This window comes from Chanodichthys erythropterus, chromosome 16, assembly GCF_024489055.1.
Source record: "Chanodichthys erythropterus isolate Z2021 chromosome 16, ASM2448905v1, whole genome shotgun sequence".
In the NCBI taxonomy this organism is placed as follows: Eukaryota; Metazoa; Chordata; class Actinopteri; order Cypriniformes; family Xenocyprididae; genus Chanodichthys; species Chanodichthys erythropterus.
In genome coordinates, this window is record NC_090236.1 from 536087 (window position 1) to 558341 (window position 22255).

The 22255-nt window shown below is 36.5% G+C and overlaps 1 protein-coding gene across 2 annotated transcripts; it reads left to right on the forward strand.

Annotated features, from left to right (window-relative positions):
• The first annotated feature begins 5338 nt into the window (after positions 1 to 5338).
• Positions 5339 to 11978, forward strand: LOC137002502 (zinc finger protein 180-like). 2 transcript variants are annotated; one of them, XR_010891879.1, is made up of 3 exons: positions 5339 to 5554; positions 6387 to 6439; positions 8602 to 8737. XR_010891879.1 is itself a non-coding variant. In XM_067362204.1 (2 exons), exons 1-2 carry the CDS (start codon positions 5413 to 5415, stop codon positions 9711 to 9713), a joined length of 1254 nt encoding a protein of 417 aa, XP_067218305.1. In that variant the 5' UTR covers positions 5339 to 5412; the 3' UTR covers positions 9714 to 11978. The 2 variants fall into 2 exon arrangements, 1 of the variants encoding a protein (XP_067218305.1); XM_067362204.1 differs by lacking the exon at positions 6387 to 6439 and having other exon boundaries at positions 8602 to 11978.
• The last annotated feature ends 10277 nt before the right edge of the window (positions 11979 to 22255 follow it).

The following is a 22255-nucleotide window of genomic DNA, read 5'->3' on the forward strand; positions in this document are numbered from 1 at the left end:
AATGGCATATTTACTTGTGAATGTCCACTAAATGTCCAATGTAGTGTGATTAACAAGGCTATTGAATACGGATGTGCGAATATAAAACCAACTTTACCCAAGTCAGTCAGCTAACACTATGGTCAGGCTGGAGAGAGTGATCATCTTCACACTGAGAAGATGCAGGAGGCTGGAGGAGATGGTGATCTGCATGTGCAGAAGTAAACCGACTTGATATGTACAGGATGTCTGATGTTTGTTTTGGAGATGATGATGTTAATGTACTATACAGGTCTGCCAAACCTGGGAACCTTTATGGCGTTATTCCAAATTTTTTTTTTTTTTTTTTTTTTGCCTCTGATTCCAGACGCAACAAATACAAATTTCAAATGCTTCTGTGAACCTTAATATACCTCAGATTTGATCTGCCTGCACAAAACTTCTAATGTTTCCCCTGAGACGGTATACAGAACAGTATACAGAACATTCAATGAAACTCTGTCATATCTATGCAAACCTGAAGCTTTCAGCTGTATGGGCAGACAGAGATGATTTGCACAGAAATATGTCTCCTGTGTTTAAATACAGAGTAGCAGAGATTATTGACTGTTTTTAGATTTTCACAGAGAAACCATCCAATCAGCGCATGTTTGAATCTTTTGTAGAATTGTAGTGTAAAAATGTGCTGATGCTTTATCCAGTCTTGCATGAACAATAAAGCATGTATAATTAAATTTTTCAGGGTGATTTGTAGATTTAGGTTATATGCACTTATAGTATTAACAGTATTACACAATCTGTAAATCAGATATTTAACTTGCATGACATACCTTTGTTTTTATTATTATTAAGGCCTTTGGACAAAAAAAAAAAAGAAAAAAAAAAAAGACTCATAATGTCATTGACCCAGACAACACAGAGGTAGATGGAGGACAATAATTTACAAATTATTTTGGCTCTAAAAGGTATACTATATCAGAATGTACTATAAAATACACTATTAAATTCTACATACATCTCTGATGATGCCTTGTTTATTGGAACAATGTTTATTGTGGTATACATTGGTTTGTACTTAATGCAATAAAGAAAATAAAATGCATGTAAAAAAGGGTAGTATTAGTTCAAAATTCTTCCTGATAACACTAAACCATCCTTAATCATGCACTTGTTATATAGTTAACACGACATCATCATCATTATCGTTACTATACTGTGTTATTGCAGTCCTTCCTTCAGAACATAAATAAATCCTGCACCCATTAGTGAAATATCTGTGGGCTTCGAGGGATTTATAGTTTTTAAATTGTTCACTATGCGTTTATGCCATAAACAAGACAGTTAACAATATTTAAGTATGATGATTTAGGTAGCAATGCGGGGTCAGTAGCACTCCAACTTACTACAGTCAGTTCGTACTGATCTATGTTATGAATGGATGAAAATTTCTCCAAATAACGGTCCCTGGCATCTTTGGTGAGTTTATCGCGATATGAAATTTTAACTTAGTTCTTGTGCTTCTTCATATTTGCGAGTTATTTGCTTGTTATCTCAACTCGTGTAATCTCTTTCATTCTCACAGTCAGCAGGGATACCACAAATATGGCGCCGCGGTGACGTCACACACAACAAAATCACGTGTCTGACAAAGACCGATTGACAAATTGCCAGAAAATCATTTACAAAACTATCAAAACCTCTAATCTACACATAAAATGTGATTAAAAGCCCAAACTTTCATAAATAAGAGTTTAAGTCAAGTTAGTCTACCTCTTAAAGTTAGCCTAACGGTTGAGATTCTAACGATCTTTTTCCAAAGACAACAAACCTTTTCTATGAAGAAAATATTCAACAGAAGCTTGTCAATTACATGTATGAACGTGTCAAGAACAGTTGTATGTATTATTTGTGTAATTTTAGGCACTAAACTTACCTGAAAGCAGTGAAAATAACAGTGACAGACGGTCGTGCTCTTGCTTGACACTTGTCAGTTGGTTGAGTTGCCGCCTGGTTGCCGCCCCGTTTCCATGGTGACTCCAATCCGATTGCTCACGGGACTCGAAATGTTAAATGCGCACGCCAATTAAACATGTCAAAAGTTAAGCAGCTATCGTTTACATTACAGCGTTAAAACAATACTGATGGAGTCAAGGGCGTAGATTTGGTTTCAACATTGGGGGGGTTGAGCGTTGGTATGCTGCCTGTTTTTTTTGTGTGTTTTTAATAAAAAAAAAAAATCTGTTTTATGTGTAGCGTTATTGGATAATTTATTTCTTCTCTATCTATCTATCTATCTATCTATCTATCTATCTATCTATCTATCTATCTATCATAACTTTATGGAATATAACTATATTCATCAAATTCTAACATAACGGAGTGATTCTAAAAATAAATAAATTATGTTATTGCCAGTATGTTATTAACCGCCAGTAGGTGGCAGCGATTCGACGTTTTAATGAGTGAGCTACTTAAATCGTTCATTCAGCCAATTCATTCAAAAATCAGATTAATTAAGGAAGAAAACAAACACCGATTTGAATACTTTACTCACTGATAAGACGCTATTGAAAAATGAAGTAACAAAATAGATGGCTGTTTTAGTAATTGGTTACAGTTACACTGATAGTTATGGCTAAATTGCAATGGATTAGCTAGCTAAAATATATGTGGAGTGTACTTAACTATTACAATGTTTTCATACCTCCTTCTCAGTACATGCTTTATTCTTTTTAACGTCCCTCTTTGAACAGAAGTTTAATATAGTCGGCTGGGCAGCGGTTCTCTTCTTTTTTGGTGCTACCCGCTCTCATTCATTCAAACAGTAGAGCGCCACTGGCGTTGTTTTGGTGAAAATGCGATGCGCATTGGTTGGGCGTTACCAATCGGTTCAATGGCGGGGGGGGGGTTTTTTTTTTTACTAATTTATTATGACAAACACATATTCGATTATAAACAAAATTATTGTTACAAAATAAATGAATTATACATATTTTAGTATAGATCTACTGTAATTTTCATGTTGAAATATTGGGGGGGGATTGTAACTGATGGATTTGAATTGGGGGGGGGGGGGGGGTTAATATAATATAATATAGCTTTAGAATACTTACGTTTTCTTTTTCTTTTCTTTTTTTCTTTTTGACTAAAGAAAACATATGTTTTATATACCAGAAATGATCAACGTGGTGTACAAATAAAAGTAGGCTATAGGCTATTGCACAACAAATAATTAAAAAAAAAACAGAATGTATGTGTTTTGGCCCTAGCATAGTCTTTGTTTTGACATGGTTGTATTTTGGTACTGTCATGACGTTTTTTAAACGTCGTATTCCAACGTGCAGATTACGTTATTTTAACACCTGAATAAAACGTCTCCCAAAAGTTGCAATTTGGTATAGTTTCGTTTTCGTAGTAGACAAACGTGATATTAACGTTTTTTTGACTACTTAAAGAAAACATACCAGCTTGGTATTTTCACAACGTTTTTAAAACGTTTTATTTTGGTTACATTATTTTTTTATTTTAAAAAACGTTTTTAAAACGTTTTTAAAACGTTGTACTACAACATTACCTAATTGCAACCAAAATACAACGTTGTGAAAAGTTGTAAAAACGTTTTGTGTTTGCTGGGTAGGTGCAGAAACTCACTTTAAAAACAATACTAAGTATCCCAGATAACACACGACGTAACAGTTACGTAATGTATTCGTACTTTTTGGTAATTTAATGACTTACTAACTGACAACGTAACTACGACGTCGCATGCCAGTAATTTCATTACCTTCATATTACCATCTCACAACGTCGTCAGTACGATCTCCTAACGTTATAAGATTACCAAGGACGTTCCAGATACGTACTCTATTCGTAATATAATGGTCATTCCATGACTTACTAGTAACGTAACTACAACGTTGTATGCCCGTAATATTATTACCATCAAATTACCATATCACAACGTCGTCAGTACGATCTCCTAACGTTATAAGAAAACCAAGGACGTTACAGATACGTACTCTATTGGTAATATAATGGTCATTCCATGACTTACTGGCAACGTAACAGCAACGTCATGTGCTGGTAATTTCATTACCACCATCATTTACACCTTCTTTATATGTTATTATTAACAGAATTTGCCATTTAAAATGTGTAATTAAGACTGAAATGTCCCTTAAGTCAGAATATGGATGACTGCTTTTTATATAGTGACGTGACATACAGCGCGCGCCTCCACAAATGGAGCCCATATATGTTGACAAGTGAGTGAAGTTAATTTTTCTGAGAGAAGAATTTATTTTTCCGAGGTGACAACGAATAAATGGCTTTTATAAAAATGTATAAAGTTAACTTTGGAAAGACACAAAACCTTTTTTTATTGTTATGTTTACGTTAGTGCTGGTGGCCGTTAGAGTTGCCATGGCAACCGGGAAAACATTCAAGCTGCTGGAGAGGACAGCGTCAACGTTTCTCCGTGTTTCTCGTCAGTTTTATAGCAATAAAGTTCAACAACTGCGTCAGATTGGTTAAGTAACATTAGTCTACTAAGTACTTTTGTTAATATTTTTACCTCTGTGATTATATGGTATCTTTCCTTGATCGTCTGAAATATGTTATGCTATGCTAGCGTAACATTTTGCTATGTTTTTAATAATACTGAGTGCAAAACGTCTTGAATGCTTTCATTTTATGTTTCGCTGTAGGCTATATGTTTTTATTTATAGTTTGAGTGTATTTTATTATTTTTATTTAGAGTTTTGATCATGTTCTGTGTGTTTTTCACAATAAATGAATTTAATTCATTTTGAGGTCTGCATTCATCATTCACAGCTGTTGGAATAGCCTTTAAATTAGTTTGGGCAAATGAGGACATAAATTAGGTTAAACTACTGCATGTCCGCCCATAGAAAAACAAATAAATATAAAAATTACCAACTGATTACCAGCACACAACTATTGATACACAACGTTGCCACGACGTCGCAGTTACTAACTGGCAACGTCACAAAGTTACGTTGTGGCAACGTATCCGGGAATTTCACTTTTCCGGTTGCCACAACGTAACTAGTTACGTCGCCACGACGAAAGTTTGGTCACCAAATTACGTTGCAGTTACGTAACAGTCACGTATTTTGGTTAGCTGGGATGAATGATAGGGCACAGGTGAGAGAATTGTTGGGTTTTTTTAAGGGATACTGGGCTTTACTCTACCCCCTCAATTCCTGAAAATTTTTTAGATTATATTGTGAATTTACTGACTGATCCACACTCCGGAACAGAAGGTGGCGGTAATGCACCATTAAGATGGATACCAACCGCCGTTAAAAAAGAAGAAGAAGAAGGAGTAGTAGCGGAAGCGAGTTGGGATCGTTGAGAGACGTTGCGATAATGCATAGATTTGCATTGTCTTAAACTTGACGAAGACTCAAAATGAGCGGAGAGATCTCCGGGATTAACAACTCAAATATGTGTGACAATTTTGTAATGATGGAGTTTATTAAAGTGGAGATTGTAGATATGAGTGATCTAGAACAATGCAGAGTGAAAGATGAAGATACTGAGGAACAAAGAGGTTGGTGTCCGTTCATATCAAATCATCGCACGCTTCTTCACATTTCTTGGCTGTAGTAAGAAAATATGAGGCGCTGTTGTTAATCACAGTTCAGGGGTGTTACTTGTTCTGGAGATTTACTTTCTTGCAAAGTTCATCTTCAACCCTAAATACACATGGACCAGCTAACCAAGGTCTTTAGGAACACTTGATAATTAGGCTAATTTACAGACGTGTTAATTATAAATACTGGTATTATTTGTACTAGAACTGATCTTGATAATTTATGTATGGCTGATTGAGTTTTTGCATTACGGATTTGCCATAATCGGGCATCTGTATGCAATGCTTGTACAAAAGCTAACTAATACAGGCATGGTCAACAACATTTATCATAACATGATTCTATGAGAATTGTAAATGGGTGCTAAAGAGAGTACCCATTAAAAGTAATTTGAGCCAATGGGATCGCTTGGGGTACTAACAGAGACCCGAATTCGACGGAGGACCTGATTTGTCTCCACAATGGCTTCTCAAATGAAGAAAAAAAAAAAAAAAAAAAAAAACGTAGTACGACCTCATGCAACACGTCGTCATCCGAGAAGCGATGTCGCTGCAAGAGGGAGTTATTGTGATTAAAGATTAGGCACATTAATTAAAAAAATACTTGCACTGGTAAATCATTTAGTCTATAATAAATACTGCAATATTCTTTAAAAAATAAAAATGGTCAATTTTGAATTAATGGTGCCTTTAGGTTGTCTGCGCGTTCTTGTGTCTGTTGGAAAGGGCAGATGTATTGATATAGCTAATATAATGACATCCTCAGATTTTTTTTTTTTTTTTTTTTTAGATTTCTGGACCTTTATGTGATCGCAACCAGATAAGCGACCAAAAAGACAGAAGGTTGTAAAAATTTTGGTTAATATTGAAATCATGATTGTTTAACACGATTATTGGTGGGTGATATTTCTAGCTTCCGCCAGACTGCCTCCCGCATTCAATTTACGAAGAAAGTGTAAATCCTCTGGCAGTTCAAAATGTTTAAAGGGTTAGTTCACCCAAAAATGAAAATTCCGTCATTTATTACTTACCCTCATGTCGTTTCACACCCGTAAGACCTTCGTTAATCTTCGGAATGCAAGTTAAGATATTTTAGTTGAAATCCGATGGCTCCGTGAGGCCTCCATAGGTCTCACTTCCTCGGTCAAGATCCATAAAGGTACTAAAAACATATTTAAATCAGTTCATGTGAGTACAGTGGCTCAATATTAATATTATAAAGCGACGAGAATACTTTTGGTGCGGCAAAAAAACCCCCAAAATAACGACTTATTTAGTGATGGCCGATTTCAAAACAATGCTTCTGAAAGCATCTGAGCATAAATGAATCGGTGTATCGAATCAAATCGCGGGTCAAACCGCCAAACTACTGAAATCACATGACTTTGGCACTCCAAACTGCAGGTTCGACACACAGATTCACAATGCTCCGATGCTTCCTGAAGCATTGTTTTGAAATCTTGTTGCTTTATAATATTAATATTGAGCCACTGTACTCCCATGAACTAATTTAAATATGTTTTTAGTACCTTTATGGATCTTGACAGAGGAAGTGGCATTGCTCCCTATGGAGGCCTCACGGAGCCATCAGATTTCAACTAAAATACCTTAATTTGTATTCCGAAGATTAACGAAGGTCTTACGGGTGTGAAACGATATGAGGGTAAGTAATAAATGACAGAATTTTCATTTTTGGATGAACTAACCCTTTAAGCTACGTCCTATGCCTTCCGTATTCAACTTAGGAAGAAAGGGTTTCTGACGTCACACACACTCTAAAAAATGCTGGGTTAAAAACAACCCAAGTTGGGTTGAAAATGGACAAACCCAGCAATTGGGTTGTTTTAACCCAGCGATTGGGTTAAATGTTTGCCCAACCTGCTGGGTAGTTTTATTTAACTCAACTATTGTTTAAAAATTACTGTATTGCTTAATTAAAATGAACCCAAAGTATGCTGGAAATGAACATTTATTACTGTTCAATGAATAATTATTAAACAATAAACATTTATATTAATAAACTATTAAATTTACATTAATAAAATATTAAAGCTTATTAATAAACTTCACCTTTTGTCTATTATTGTTGCCTCTAATTGCATCTGGTTTTTAATTTCCCAACTATTTTGGGTTCATTTTAAGCTAGTTATATAGCAATTTTTAAACAATAGTTGGTTTAAATAAAACTACCCAGCAGGTTGGTCCATTTTCAACCCAACTTGGGTTGTTTTTAACCCAGCATTTTTAGAGTGCAGTATTGTTATTTCCAGGGGCGCAATTAAAGGTGCTCTGTGATCCTGGGTGGAGTAACTTCCTGTTGACGTTCGAAGTGTTGTCAAACAAAACGGATAGGAAAACACTAAAATCCACATATTTGACAATCAGAATATATCCTATAATTCATGATATAGTTAGCCATAATTCAATATTTTGAATAAAAAGGAAAAATGAAATAAACGCGATACATTTCTGCCTGTGTGCCTAAATGATGCGTCGCCAATTCTAAAATTAATGTTCTTAATATCTCATGCTGGTGGCTACAATAGCCTATGTAGAGCCCATAGAATATAGAGAGTTCCCCAGAGCGTGCTTACATTCGCTTCTTACATTCTATAATTCACAGATTTTAATTGTATTTTACTACAATATTATTAGTTAACGTGTTCATGTGTAAAAGAAAATCACACACACACACACACACACAATCCAAAGTCCTGATTTGGGCATCCCTAGCATCCTGGGCCCATATGCCTGGCATACTCTGCACCCCCGCTAACGGCACCCCTGGTTATTTCTGTTACAATAATTCAAATTATCACAGAAGTACTGAAATAAAAGTTTATAGTTCAAATATAAACACTGATGTCTACTAATTGTCCCTGGTTCAACAGTTAAATCTAGACAACTCCGTAAACTCATTCAATACATTTACTATAATATCAGCCAGATTTGTTGATTAAATTTTGTCCCCTTTTTTTTTTGTTTGTTTACTATCCCCATTTTAGAACTTGTGGAGGTGAAAGAGGAGAGTCAAGAACTGAATGAACATCAGCATCAGGTACATTTCATAAGTGGAGAAAAATCTTCCCCACCGACTCAAACATTCACCTGCCCTCAATGTGAAAAGTGTTTCACATGTAAGGAACTCTTTAGTGATCACATAAGGATTCATACTGGAGAGAAGTTGTTCTCGTGCCGTTACTGTGATAAGAGTTTCACTCACAATGGACACCTTAAGGATCACATTAGAAGTCATACCGGAGAACGGCCTTACCGATGTGACCAGTGTGGCAAGAGTTTCACTCAAAGAGGACATCTTACTGATCACATTAGAATTCACACTGCAGAGAAGCCTTTCAAATGCCAGCAGTGTGGAAAGAGTTTCATTCAAAAAGGCCACCTTAAGAGTCACATGAGAGTTCACACTGGAGAGAAGCCATTTATCTGTCAGCAGTGCGGGAAGAGCTTCACAAATCAAGGAAACCTCATGAGTCATATAAAACTACATTCTGGAGAGAAATTACACCACTGCTCTCAGTGTGGCAAGAGTTTCTCTGGGGCATCACTGCTCAAAAAACACCTGCTTTATCACTTTGGAGAGAGGCCGTTTAGCTGTGATCAGTGCAGCCAAACTTTTTTTTTTGCATCACAGCTAAAGAGACACCTGAAAGTACATGCAAATGAGAGGCCCTACACATGTTCTTTTTGTGATAAGAGCTTTGTATGGTTCCACAATTTAAAAGACCACTACAAAACACACACTGGTATGAAAGATCATGTGTGCTTTGAATGTGGGAAAGCCTTTAGCAGAGCCAACTATTTGGAACAACACCAAAACACCCATACAGGAATATCACCTTACAAGTGTTCATACTGCGATAAGAGTTTTAAAGTTTCGGGGTCCCTGAAAGCGCATGAAAGAATACATACTGGAGAGAATCTGTTTCACTGCCTTACATGTGGGAAGACCTTCACTCATTCAGGACACATGAAAGATCATGAGAGAGTGCATACCGGAGAGAAACCCTACAAATGCCCGCAGTGTGGCAAGGGTTTTGCCACATCAAGTAATCTACAGATTCATAAAAAACAGCATTGTCCAAAGTTGTTACACTGAGCAAAGTTCATCCTCCGGTCCAAACATTTCCATGTTTTAATGAAATTGGTTTTCTAGGGCCCTGTGATTTCCATGATGCGAAAATCTTGGAGTCAAATCAAAAATCAAAAGTAGTGCCGTACACTTAAACAAATTGTTAGTGTATGTGAATATTAAATCGATTGCTATTGAAATATGAAGTCTGCATGTTCTGCATGTCTCTGTGTGAGTGAGTGGTGCACTTTAATGTACTACACATATTCAAAACAACACAGAATTTCTTAAAGTATATTTAAAAAGTTTTATGAACTGATTAGACATGCTTTTTGAGTAATACTTTTTTTTTTTAAACCATTAAACATGAATTGTTGTTAAAATTGTAAAAGTTCTATAATCTTCACTTATTAAAGGAACATTTAACATGAAAATTATCCTAGGAGTTACTCACTCTCAAGCCTATTCAGGTGTATATTCTTTCAGATGAACAGAATCGGAGATATATTTAAAAATATCCTTAGTCCTCCAAGGTTTGTAATGGTTGTGAATGGAGGGGCTATGTTTTGAAGCCAAAAATAATGCATCCATCCATTAAAAAAAGTAATCCATACGACTCCAGGAGGTTAATAAAGGCTTTCTAAAGCAAAGCGATGCATTTTTGTGAGAAAAATACCCATATTTGAAACTTTATAAACTCAAATAACTAGCTTCTGGTGGAAGACCGTTCGCAGAATGCGAAAGTCAACTTGCGTGCCAAATGAGTAATCCTCTGACACGATGTATGACTCAGGATGTTGGAGTATTGTAAGCTTAGACACCCCTCGTGGTTAAAAAAAATAGGGCTGTGTAAACAAATTTAAGCTCCTGTTCTTATATCGAAATCCTCCAACATTTCTCTTTAAAAATGATAATTTTAGACATAATTTTTGTTGCTCTATCCTCTGTTCTCCTGTTGTCAATACGTTGTGCGTCAGGTCACAGGATACTCTTCCACCGCAAGTGGAAAACGTGCGATATTTTTAAATATATCTCTGATTCTGTTCATCTGAGAGAAGAGTCATATACACCGAGGATGGCTTAGTAATGGGTGAGTAAATCATGGGATAATTTTTAATTTTTGGGTGAATTATCCCTTTAAGAAAGATAAAATCACTGCAGTCTACTGACTCAGGCTGCTCAATCCATGAAAATTGCAGTGTCTTTTTTTTTTTTCTTGGCAATAACTTCAGTTATTGGATATGATTACTGAAATATTATTTAACCAATGAAAACCAAATCCAGAAAAAAAATTAAATGGGGAAAAATGGAATTTGGGAAAGAAAATTAAATGGAATTTAGGAAAATACAGCTGACTTCATAGGGCCCTATTATTGTAAAAAAAAAAAAAAAAGTTAGTAAATCATTAAATTGTTAAAGTTTTATGAATTCAATAAATTTGATGTGTTTTTTCATTATTAAAATTGAATTGAACCATTAAAGCAGAATAGAGATGAACAAAAAGCGGAAAACACAAATTCTGGGAAACTGAATTCTGGAAAAAAACAAGGGATTTCATAGGCCCCTAAAATGTATTTTTGTTAGCCTTTTAATAAATTGTTAACAGTTTTATGCCTTCTATTAATTAGACATGATTACTAAAATTTAATTTAAACATTAAAAAGAAAATCCAGAAAAAAAATATGGAAAAATAAATTACCATTAGAAAGAAACTTTTTTTATTTTTTTTATTTTTATTTTTTTTTTTTAAATAAAATGGAATTTGGGAAAAAAAATACATGTACATGTATTAATACATGTACATTTTTACTAAATTATTACATTGGTAAAGTTTTATAAATTAAATGGATCATGGATGCTTTTTGATTATTAAAAATTAATTAAAGCATTAAAGTGAAATCCAGATAAACAAAAAGTAGAAAACATGAATTTTGGGAAAACAGAATTTGGGGAAAAAAGATTTCTTAGGGCCCTAAAATGTATTTTGGTTGACCTTTTAAAATATTAAGTTTTATAACCATTATATAAAATAGTAATTTTTTTAACCATTAAAAAGAAAATCCAGAAAAATTAAAATGAAATAATAAAAATAATTGGTGAAAAAATATAACTTAATTTGGGAAAAATTACAACTGATTTCACAGGGCTCTAGGTTTCCGTTTCTCTTTCAGTAGAGCATTTTCATGTATTTTATGTTCATGGACCTTTTTTTCTTTTTGCATTTTGACTTTTGTTTATGAACCTTGTTTTCTTAGTAAATTCTGATTTAGTTGTCTTTAACTGTCTCTTTAATAAACTGATGCATATGATTTACTATAAATGTCCTCTGGTGTTACTGTATGAATCAGGAATGTCCAGTCCTGCTGCAGCACCACTGTAATGCATAGTTCCACTCCAACTAGATGGTCTCGTAGTTAATAAATCCACATGGCTACTTCATAAAGGTGAAAAAAGACTATTAAAAATATATTATAATAAAACCACCCCTGCTATAAATTATTTTAGAAATTGGTTAATCACATGATCATCATAATTTGTGTAAAATTGATATTGAATCTTTAAATGGCTCGTTTATTTCGGTCATAGTTTTATATTTCTATAGATTTTGAGTTTGACTGAAACTCTGGGACAGATATGCAACAATAAAATCTACACATTTTAAAAAAGCAATTAACAGAAATAAAAATCAACCTAAAGTGAAGATCACCATGATACAATGTATTAATTTATTTTAATAAACAAAGTTATTAGTATCATGCATTTATGGATAAAAGACATATTGTAGACATATTCTCATTTTTACATTGATCAATCAGAATCCATGCGATCCCATGATCATCCAATTGATTTGGAAAATGAATAGATAGATCGTTTCATTTTTTTTAAACTAGAACTGCACTTACATTCCAGAATGGACAATATTGCACTACTATTAAAAATAACCCCTTGTGTCATGAAAGTATATGCTAGACAACAAAGGCCCCTATTTAGTCTTACTACATCGCAGTGCTGGCTGGGTAGATTATTTACAAATTGTAGTCGGTTGCTGATTCCAAAATGACAAAAATAGTAGTTAGTAACAATTCAATCCATTACATTACACATTTAAGGTAATACAATCTGACTACTTTTTAATTACTTTTACATTACTTTTGACCTTACTCATTGAATAGGATAATCTTGTACCATATTGTTTTAAAAATACAAAGTCAAAGAGAAAGAAAATATATTCTATTCTTTTATAACAACATGAAGTGCATTATATATTACATTATGTCAGTGTTTCCCAGACTGGGGTTCATGATGGAACTGCAGGTGGTTTGTGAATTTAATGAAGTTATTAATTCAATCATATTTTATTTTATTTTTTTTAAAAACCATTTACCTGCATGTCATGTAACAATTAGGGGCAGTCGTGGCCTAATGGATAGAGAGTCGGACTTGTAACCCAAAGGTCATGGGTTCGAGTCTCAGGTCCGGCAGGGATTGTTGGTGAGGGGAGTGAATGTCCAGTGCTCTCCCCACTGTCAATACCACGACTGAGGTGAGACCCTTGAGCAAGGCACCGTACTCCCAACTGCTCCCCGGGCGCCGCAGTAATGGCTGCCCACTGCTCCGGGTGTGTGTGTTCACTGCTGTGCGTGTGCACTTGGATGGGTTACATGCAGAGCACAAATTCCGAGTATGGGTCACCGTACTTGGCCACGTGTCACTTCACTTCATTTCAATTAACCGACATCAGAGAACCATGGACTTAAAGGTGCTGTATGTCATTTTTTTCAATAGCATAAAAATATGTTCTAAAAACGACAAACCGGTAGTCCGTTAGCATCGGACAAGAACAGAACATGTGAAGATGATCGGCTGGAGATTGTTAGGAAACATTTAAGCCAGTTTAGCATTAGTGAAATGGGCTCTGTGAAGCACTTTGCGTTGTATTAGGTCATGTCTAGCCCTTCTTCTCTCCTCCTGAAATAATAACAAATTCTTCTGACCGTGCCTATGCCTTCATCCTGCCAGTTGGAGATTTCCTCAGGGCCCGGCGACCAGCTGGTTGTCTTTTGTTTTCTTCCCTTGTTATTTAATAAACTTTGTGTTAACGCAAACCTGACATCAGAATCTTAGGCATAATTTGTGGGTGGGACGGGTGGGATATGTCCCCACCACTTTTTGCCAGCCACCACTGACCCCCCCCCCCCCCCCCCCCCCCACCCCCCACCACCACCACACACATTCCTGTCCCAACCTATTTTTAAAAGAAAGTTATGCAAACAATCACAATCCAGCTAGAGGAGGACCCAGTGAGATGAGCATTGTTATTCTCCCACCTGCCACTATCCAGGAGCGAATGCCCCAACACAAGGGGCTGGCTGCTCTTTGCCAGTAGGGCAGGGGTCATCAACTATATTTGTCCAAGGGTCAGAATTTTTCTCTGCAGACATTGTAAGGGCCAGATACTCGTAATATAAAATAAAATTCGAATTGTATCCTAATATGTTATTATTTGATATACTAATTCTAATTCCAAATTCATGTTATTTTTTACATATTACCTGTACTGCAGCAAGCCACCAGGGGGCGATAGCGATATTTTAGGCTTCATATTTGTGAGACTGTCAAGCTGTCCATCACTGTCACGTAATTGTGCGCTAATCCCAGGCAAGGAAAATTTTGACATTTGTGAAAAAATGAGCATGTGAAACAATAAAAGATGTTCAATGAGAGCTACGCATTTATCGTCATTCTTGACTGAAGGCAGGCTATTATGGCACAAGCTACTTTTCAGAAGGCTTTTTTTTTTCATCAGATTTAAAAATAAATAAATATGGAACGGACCCGAATATTCAAATATTTGTTTGGTGGGTTGGTATTCGATTTGAAAATTAGACATTCGAATATTCGTTTTTTGTTTGTTTTTTTTTTTTTGTTTGTTTGTTTGTTTTTTTTTTTGCACACCTGGGATCCCCCGCGAAACGGTTCTCATTCCCCCTTGAATAAGGCCGGCGACACACTGGCCGCGTGAGCGTCTCAGCTGCGTGGCGTGTCCGTTTTTATTTCGGCTCCCATATTTAACAGGTTGGAGTTTGCACACAGACACGCGGAAAACGCCTGCATGCTAGAAATAGAACCGACGCGTGTTCCAGCAACGGGAGTGTTCTCTGGCTAGAGCGCAGAACAGCGGAGTTTGTATGGACCGAAGTGCATGTCTGAGCTTGTGTTTTGTTGCTTTGACATTGTGGAAAATAGAATAATAGAAACAAAATGCATTAGCATTTTTACCCATTATTATCAATCTAATAAATCTCGTTTTTAATTTAACTTAATTTCGTTTTTCTTTATTTAAATTTCGTTTTTATTTATTTAAATTTCGTTTTTTCTTTATTTAAATTTCGTTTTTCTTTATTTAAATTTCGTTTTTCTTTATTTAAATTTCGTTTTTCTTTATTTAAATTTCGTTTTTTCTTTATTTAAATTTCGTTTTTCTTTATTTAAATCTACCCTTACCGTGCCAATTTGTTAGTCAGAAAAATATTAGACTACCTTAAAAGTATTGCTTAATTTAACAGACCTGTGTGTGTGCGTTTTATATCACTAGTGCAGTGTCCGTTCTCGGAGCATAAGCCCTGCCCGCATGAGGTGCCGCTTCCCGCTCGCGCTGTTCTGACTGTAGTTTACTAAAAGTTTATTAATTCTGAATGTGTCGCGTCTCGCGTGTCCATCTATATTGCACCAAATGCGACACTGCACTCCCTTGGGAAGTCGATTGGATGAACGGTTCTCGAAATAATAAAAATGCAAACGGACATACAGACACAGATTCCTGCCTTTATTAGAGAGAAAAATATGTTCAGCCCCTCTCTCCGAAGAGTCGTTCATTACTACCTAAGCTCCGAAGCTCAAAAAATGGTATTCGGACCAGCCCTAAACTTTTTCCTCTTACAAGTCTATTCCTGAATTCAGAATTATTCTGGGGGCCGGATGGAAATCTCTGGGGGGCCGGATTTGGCAGTTGACGTTGCATGCAGTAGGGGTTGGACATGGGGGCCTTTGCTAAGGTGTTCGCAGCCACAGAGACTAATCCTCAGAGGCTGTCCTGGAGTTCAGTTCTCTCCAGCAGTCCTCAGACCTGCTGACCTTCCCTGCCAGTCCTGTCACTACCACCTACAAAGTCAATCCTAGAGTCTGCCCCAGTCGGCCCAGTGCATGGCCCAGGGTGCACTCCAATAGCCTTGGAGGCTGTTTCAGTCTGCTCCTATCCCTAAGCCTTTATATATGCCTGCCATGGCCACAGAGGCTGCCCTAACACACACTCCTGTTCCCCAATAGATGGTGCCTTGCCTTCCTTGGCCAAGCTCAACCCCTCATTGATCCCTCAGTCCCACCATTAATGTGACCAGCCCTTCATGCTCTTCCCACTCTGTCAGACAGTTCTACTTTGTCGGGCTATGCCCCTATATTATTCTGCGGACACCACTTAGACAGCCAGCCATTGAGTGATAGTCTGCTAAGTATCTCATCATTCCGATGAACAGAGAGCAAATTACAGTGTCTGACATCATGCTTGTGAGTTCACACACATCTTTAAAGGTGTCATCGAACGTTTTTTTACAAGATGTAATATAAGTCTAAGGTGTCCCCTGAATGTGTCTGTGAAGTTGCAGCTCAAAATTTTTAATACATTTTTTTAACTGCCTATTTTGAGGCATAATTAGAAATGCGGCAATTCAGGCTGGGCTCCTTTATTTGCTCTCGCTCTCCCCTTCCCAAGCTCTCGACTCTATCATTGCATAAACACAGTTCACACAGCTAATATAACCCTCAAAATGGATCTTTACAAAGTGTTCATCATGCAGCGTGTCTAATCACGTAAGTATGGTATTTATTTAGATGTTTACCTTTGATTCTGAATGAGTTTGATAGTGCTCCGTGGCTAACAGCTAATGCTACACTGTTGGAGAGATTTATAAAGAATGAAGTTGTGTTTATGCATTATACAGACTGCAAGTGTTTAATAATGAAAACAGCGACGGCTCTTGTCTCCGTGAATACAGTAATAAACGATGGTAACTTTAACCACATTTAACAGTACATTAGCAACATACTAACGTAACGTAACAGTCTGTGTTGAGATTCGCCTGTTCTTCTGAGGTCTTTAAAAACAAATGAGATTTATAAGAAGGAGGAAACAATGGAGTTTTAGACTCACTGTATGTCATTTCCATGTACTGAACTCTTGTTATTCAACTATGCTGAGGTAAATTCAATTTTCAATTCGATGGCACCTTTAATGTTAATTTTAGTGATCTCTGACTGGGGAAGTCCGACATCATTAGTGCCTACGTGAATAATAATCTTAGAGTTAGCATTAATAGCATTAGCCAGCACTTTTAAATTTGCTTTGATGTCAGCCACTTCCAGCAAAACTTGTGACTATGGTAGCTGGTGCCTCTATTTTTACATTCCCTAGTAATAGAAGCAATAACTAGGGCAGTTTCATCAGGATTCTCAGTGGCTGCTACAGTTAGGGTTGCCACCCTCAATACAGAAAAATAAGGGACGCCTGCCGCAGCGGGGGTCACACCCCTCGGGGTTACGATGACCACAGTCCCGATGGCGTGCCAGTGGTGGTATATCATAACTTAAAACATGTTTTCATAAAAATATTAAGATTGATACCAATGGACATTATAATAAGATCTCTGCTATTAAAATCAGTGTGAACAGATGCAGTCTCTCACTATCACAACTTAAGTGGTCATATTGAATACACAGCTATGACAATAATAAATAGGCCAACAAAGTGTGACTGAGACCACAAAAAAATAAGCTCTTGTGAGATGTGAACCATATTTTATTAACTTATTAAATGAACAGATCCATAACTTAGTAATTATAAATTAAACAAATTGTAAATTGTCATTTGTTGTGAACAAAGATTTTGGCTAAAATATTTGTTTGCAGTAACACCATCCAAACAGTGAAACCACACCTAAATAACTGTAAATGACATAATATCTACAAACATTTCTTAAGTAAAACATTTAACAACATTTTTATTATTAGTAATGTATTTATTCCATTTTTATATAGTCTATTGTTAATTCTATAGTATTGAATGATGCAATTATTTAAATTGGTTAAGCATAACAAATAGTTGTTTATTTTATTCACATAGGTACTATATTTTGATTAAATATTAAATACATGGGCGTAGGTTTGGTCTCAGCTTTGGTGGGTACTATCACCAGTTAATACTATTTCCCACAGTAGAATCTGCATTTGAAAGCCTGGTCATCACTACTGCTAGTTTATTTGTGGGGCTAGCTAATTATAGTTAAAACGGAATATTAAAATGTTTTTACTCTGGCCTTTGTATGTGGCAGAGAGACAGCCCTGGTAACTTACCGTCGGCGTCGTCAACATGCTAGAGTTGTGACGTTCGCGAACGAACCGATTCTTTTGAACGGCTCATAAACATGAACGATGGGAGCCGAGTCGCGGCTGGAGGGGAGCCGTTCTTTCTGTCGTTCTTTTTTCCTATGCGTGTTTCACACAGATGCACACAAATGAGCGCCTCCGCGAGACAGAACAGTTATAGGGGGAGGGGCGCACCCATCGCAGGCCAACCCTTTATAGCGTGATGATATTAGTTATTAGTTGTGCACGCATCCTTCACGTGTGTACTCCAGTGGAAAAAACCCTGCGTTCCTCTGTCATTGGGTAGGAGCGGAGCCATGACGTACTGTTCTTGTATTGAAATTTTTCACTAAAAGCTGTTTTGCACAGACATTCATTGCAGCCCACTTTGTTATTGTTCATTGACTTGAAGGGGCTGATGTCCTATTTGCAAAGTTTACAGTAGTAATAGTATGTAGACATTTCCATTTTATTTATTCTAATTTTATGTACTTTAAATATTTTTTGTTTTCTATCAAAATGTTCTTGTGTGATAACAATGTTCTTGTGTGGAAGTGTTTGTAGTAAAAGCTGTTTTGCACAGAAATTCATTGCAGCCGGCTTTGTTTGTTTATTTGTGAGTAGGTATTGTATGAATAACATAAGTCAACGTAGCTTTACACACACACACACACACTTTGTACTAAAGGTAAATCCAAAATAGTGATGTCACTGTCTAAGCAGAGGGATTTGTGCATTATAGTCCACACATGACAAATGAGGTAATAATCAATATTTCCGAATAATTCAAACTCAGATATTGGTGTGTGATATCCGAGTTTTAATTATTTGAATACAAATCTCACCTCATCATTCCTCCCAGTGATTATTTCCAGGAAAAACTGAGATACCCCCAAGCTGGCTTCTTAAAACTGACTAAATATTTAAAAAGAGCCAAAGATCCGGATCCCCTCAAAGAGCCATAAACCCCATCACTAGCACACACACCAACCGCTCGCTGCTAGTGCAAGCACAAAAATAGTCCCGGCCCGCGCGTGTAGCCTGTAAGATACCCCGCCAATCAAATTACGGCGTTTCTTGTACTGTCGTCGTCCTGGCCGTTAGAAACAGCAGTTCAAAGGAGCTTGCTAAATATTGGTGGGGACAAATTTGTCATATCAAAATATTGATAGGGACTAGTACCTATCCCAGCTAACCAAAATACGTGACTGTTACGTAACTGCAACGTAATTTGGTGACCAAACTTTCGTTGTGGCGTGGCAACCGGAAAAGTGAAAGGTGCCTATACGTCGCCACAACGTATAACTTTGTGACGTTGCCAGTTAGTAACTGCGACGTCGTGGCAACGTTGTGTATCAATAGTTGTGTGTTGGTCATCAGTTGGTAATTCTTATATTTATTTATTTTTCTATGCAGTAGTTTAACCTAATGTATGTCCTCATTTGCCCAAACTAATGTAAAGGCTATTCCAACAGCTGCGATGAATGCAGACTCGAAATGAATTCAATTCATTTATTTTGAAAAACACACAGAACATGAACAAAACTCCAAATAAAAATAATGAAATACACTCAAACTATAAATAAAAACATATAGCCTACAGCGAAACATAAAATAAAAGCATTCAAGACGTTTTGCTCTCAGTATCATTAAAAACATATGCTATGCTAACGTAACATTTTGCTAACATATATTTCAGACGATCAAGGAAATCACAGAGGTAAAAATATTAACAAAAGTACTTAAAGTAGACTGTGGGTAATGTTACTTAACCAATCTGACGCAGTTGTTGAACTTTATTGCTATAAAACTGACGAGAAACACGGAGGAACGTTGACGCTGCTTGAATGCAGCTTGAATGCTTTCCCGGTTGCCATGGCAACTCTAACGGCCACCTGCACTAACGTAAACATAACAATAAAAAAAGGTTTTGCGTCTTTCCAAAGTTAACTTTATACATTTTTATAAAAGCCATTTATTCGTTGTCACCTCGGAAAAATAAATTCTTCTCTCAGAAAAATTAACTTTACACTCTTATCAACATACTGTGGGCACGCGCGCGCACTCCATTTGTGGAGGCGCGCGCTGTAAAGCAGTCATACTCTGATTTGGTGAAAAGAAACATTTTTTTTTTCTTAAGGGGACATTTCAGTCTTGTGTCTGACATTTAATTACACGTTTTATATTGCAAATTCTGGTAATAATAACATATAAAGAATGTGTAAATGATGGTAATGAAATTACGAGCACATGACGTTGCTGTTACGTTGCCAGTAAGTCATGGAATGACCATTATATTACGAATAGAGGACGTATCTGGAACGTCCTTGGTAATCTTGTAACGTTAGGAGAACGTACTGACGACGTTGTGATATGGTTATTTGATGGTAATATTATTACGGGCATACAACGTTGTAGTTACGGTACTAGTAAGTCATGGAATTACCAATATATTATGAATAGAGGACGTATCTGGAACGTTCTTGGTAATCTTATAACGTTAGGAGAACGTATACTGACGCCGTTGTGAGATGGTAATCTGAAGGTAATGAAATTACTGGCATGCGACGTCGTAGTTACGTTGTCAGTAAGTCACGACATTACCAAAAAGTACGAATACATTACGTAACTGTTACGTCGTGTGTTAGCTGGGAAGGCGGCGTCCCGCCCTCCTCTGACTCTGATTGGCCACGATTCACGGCCCGTGAACCTGAAACAAACCAATCAAACCAACGATGGTGCATGGGCTCTACTAGTGATGGGAAGTTCGGATCATTTTACTGACTCGGACTTTTGAGTCTCGTTCAACAAAATGAACGAATCTTTTTTCGAGTCATTTCGTTCATTTCGTTCATTTTAGCAAAATGTAATTAAAATGTTACGTGTTACTTCCCCAACACATCTACTACTTATGCAAACGTTGATCCCACTACAAACAATACAAAACTACAATGCTATAAGATTCAGAAATGATTAATTCATTCTTTACCTGGGTCTTCAGTTTATGACAAGCTGATTAAGCTCACCTCACCTCTTGTCTGACAAGTCTTCGGGTTTAAGTCATTCCTTAATGACGTGACAGGCAGTCCCATGCTAAACCAATGCATTCTGAGCCGGTAAGAGAATTGATTAGTTCATCTCATGAGTCTTTCGGGTTTTTGAGTCGTTCCTTAATCACGTGACAGACCCATACACCAAGCCAATGCATTCTGAGCCGTAAAGAGAATTGATTAGTTCTCTTCATGAGTCTTTCGGGTTTTTGAGTCGTTCCTTAAACACGTGACAGACCCATACACCAAGCCAATGCATTCTGAGCCGGAAAGAGAATTGATTAGTTCTCTTCATGAGTCTTTCGGGTTTTTGAGTCGTTCCTTAAACACGTGACAGACCCATACACCAAGCCAATGCATTCTGAGCCGGAAAGAGAATTGATTAGTTCTTTTTATGAGTCTTTCGGGTTTTGAGTCGTTCCTTAATCACGTGACAGACCCACGCTATTTCTGATATTTCTGTCACTGTTTTTGTTACTGTTTCTTGGGGATCTGTGGTGTGTTATTATAAATAAATAAAGTCCTGTTATAAATAAAATATTGATTAATTTATCTTTTTGACTGTCTATCTGTAAATAAACACTAAGCTATATAATAATATAATAATCCAAACCTACAATACAAAGTATTTATAGTTTGTTCATTTTTACTCCAATTTTGATTTTGCTGTTATATTGCTTTTCCTAGTCAGACTTGACATATTAGTCTAATATATGTATAAGAAGATTGCTCAAAAAGGACATAATGACATAAATTAAAAGCAAATAACATTTTGAATTTGAATTATTAGTTTAAGACATCAAGGTTATGATAACTTCAGCTTTAACAGTTGTAACACAAACTCAAACAAAACTGGAGAGTTAACGTTATTTACTAATAAATATAATGTGCTTGCAGCATAGCGTATGGGTCTGTCACGTGATTAAGGAACGACTCAAAAACCCGAAAGACTCATAAAAAGAACTAATCAATTCTCTTTCCGGCTCAGAATGCATTGGTCGCGTATGGGCCTGTCACGTGATTAAGGAACGACTCAAAACCCGAAAGACTCATGAAATGAACTAATCAATTGAATCATCAGGTGAACTACTACTAGCAGTA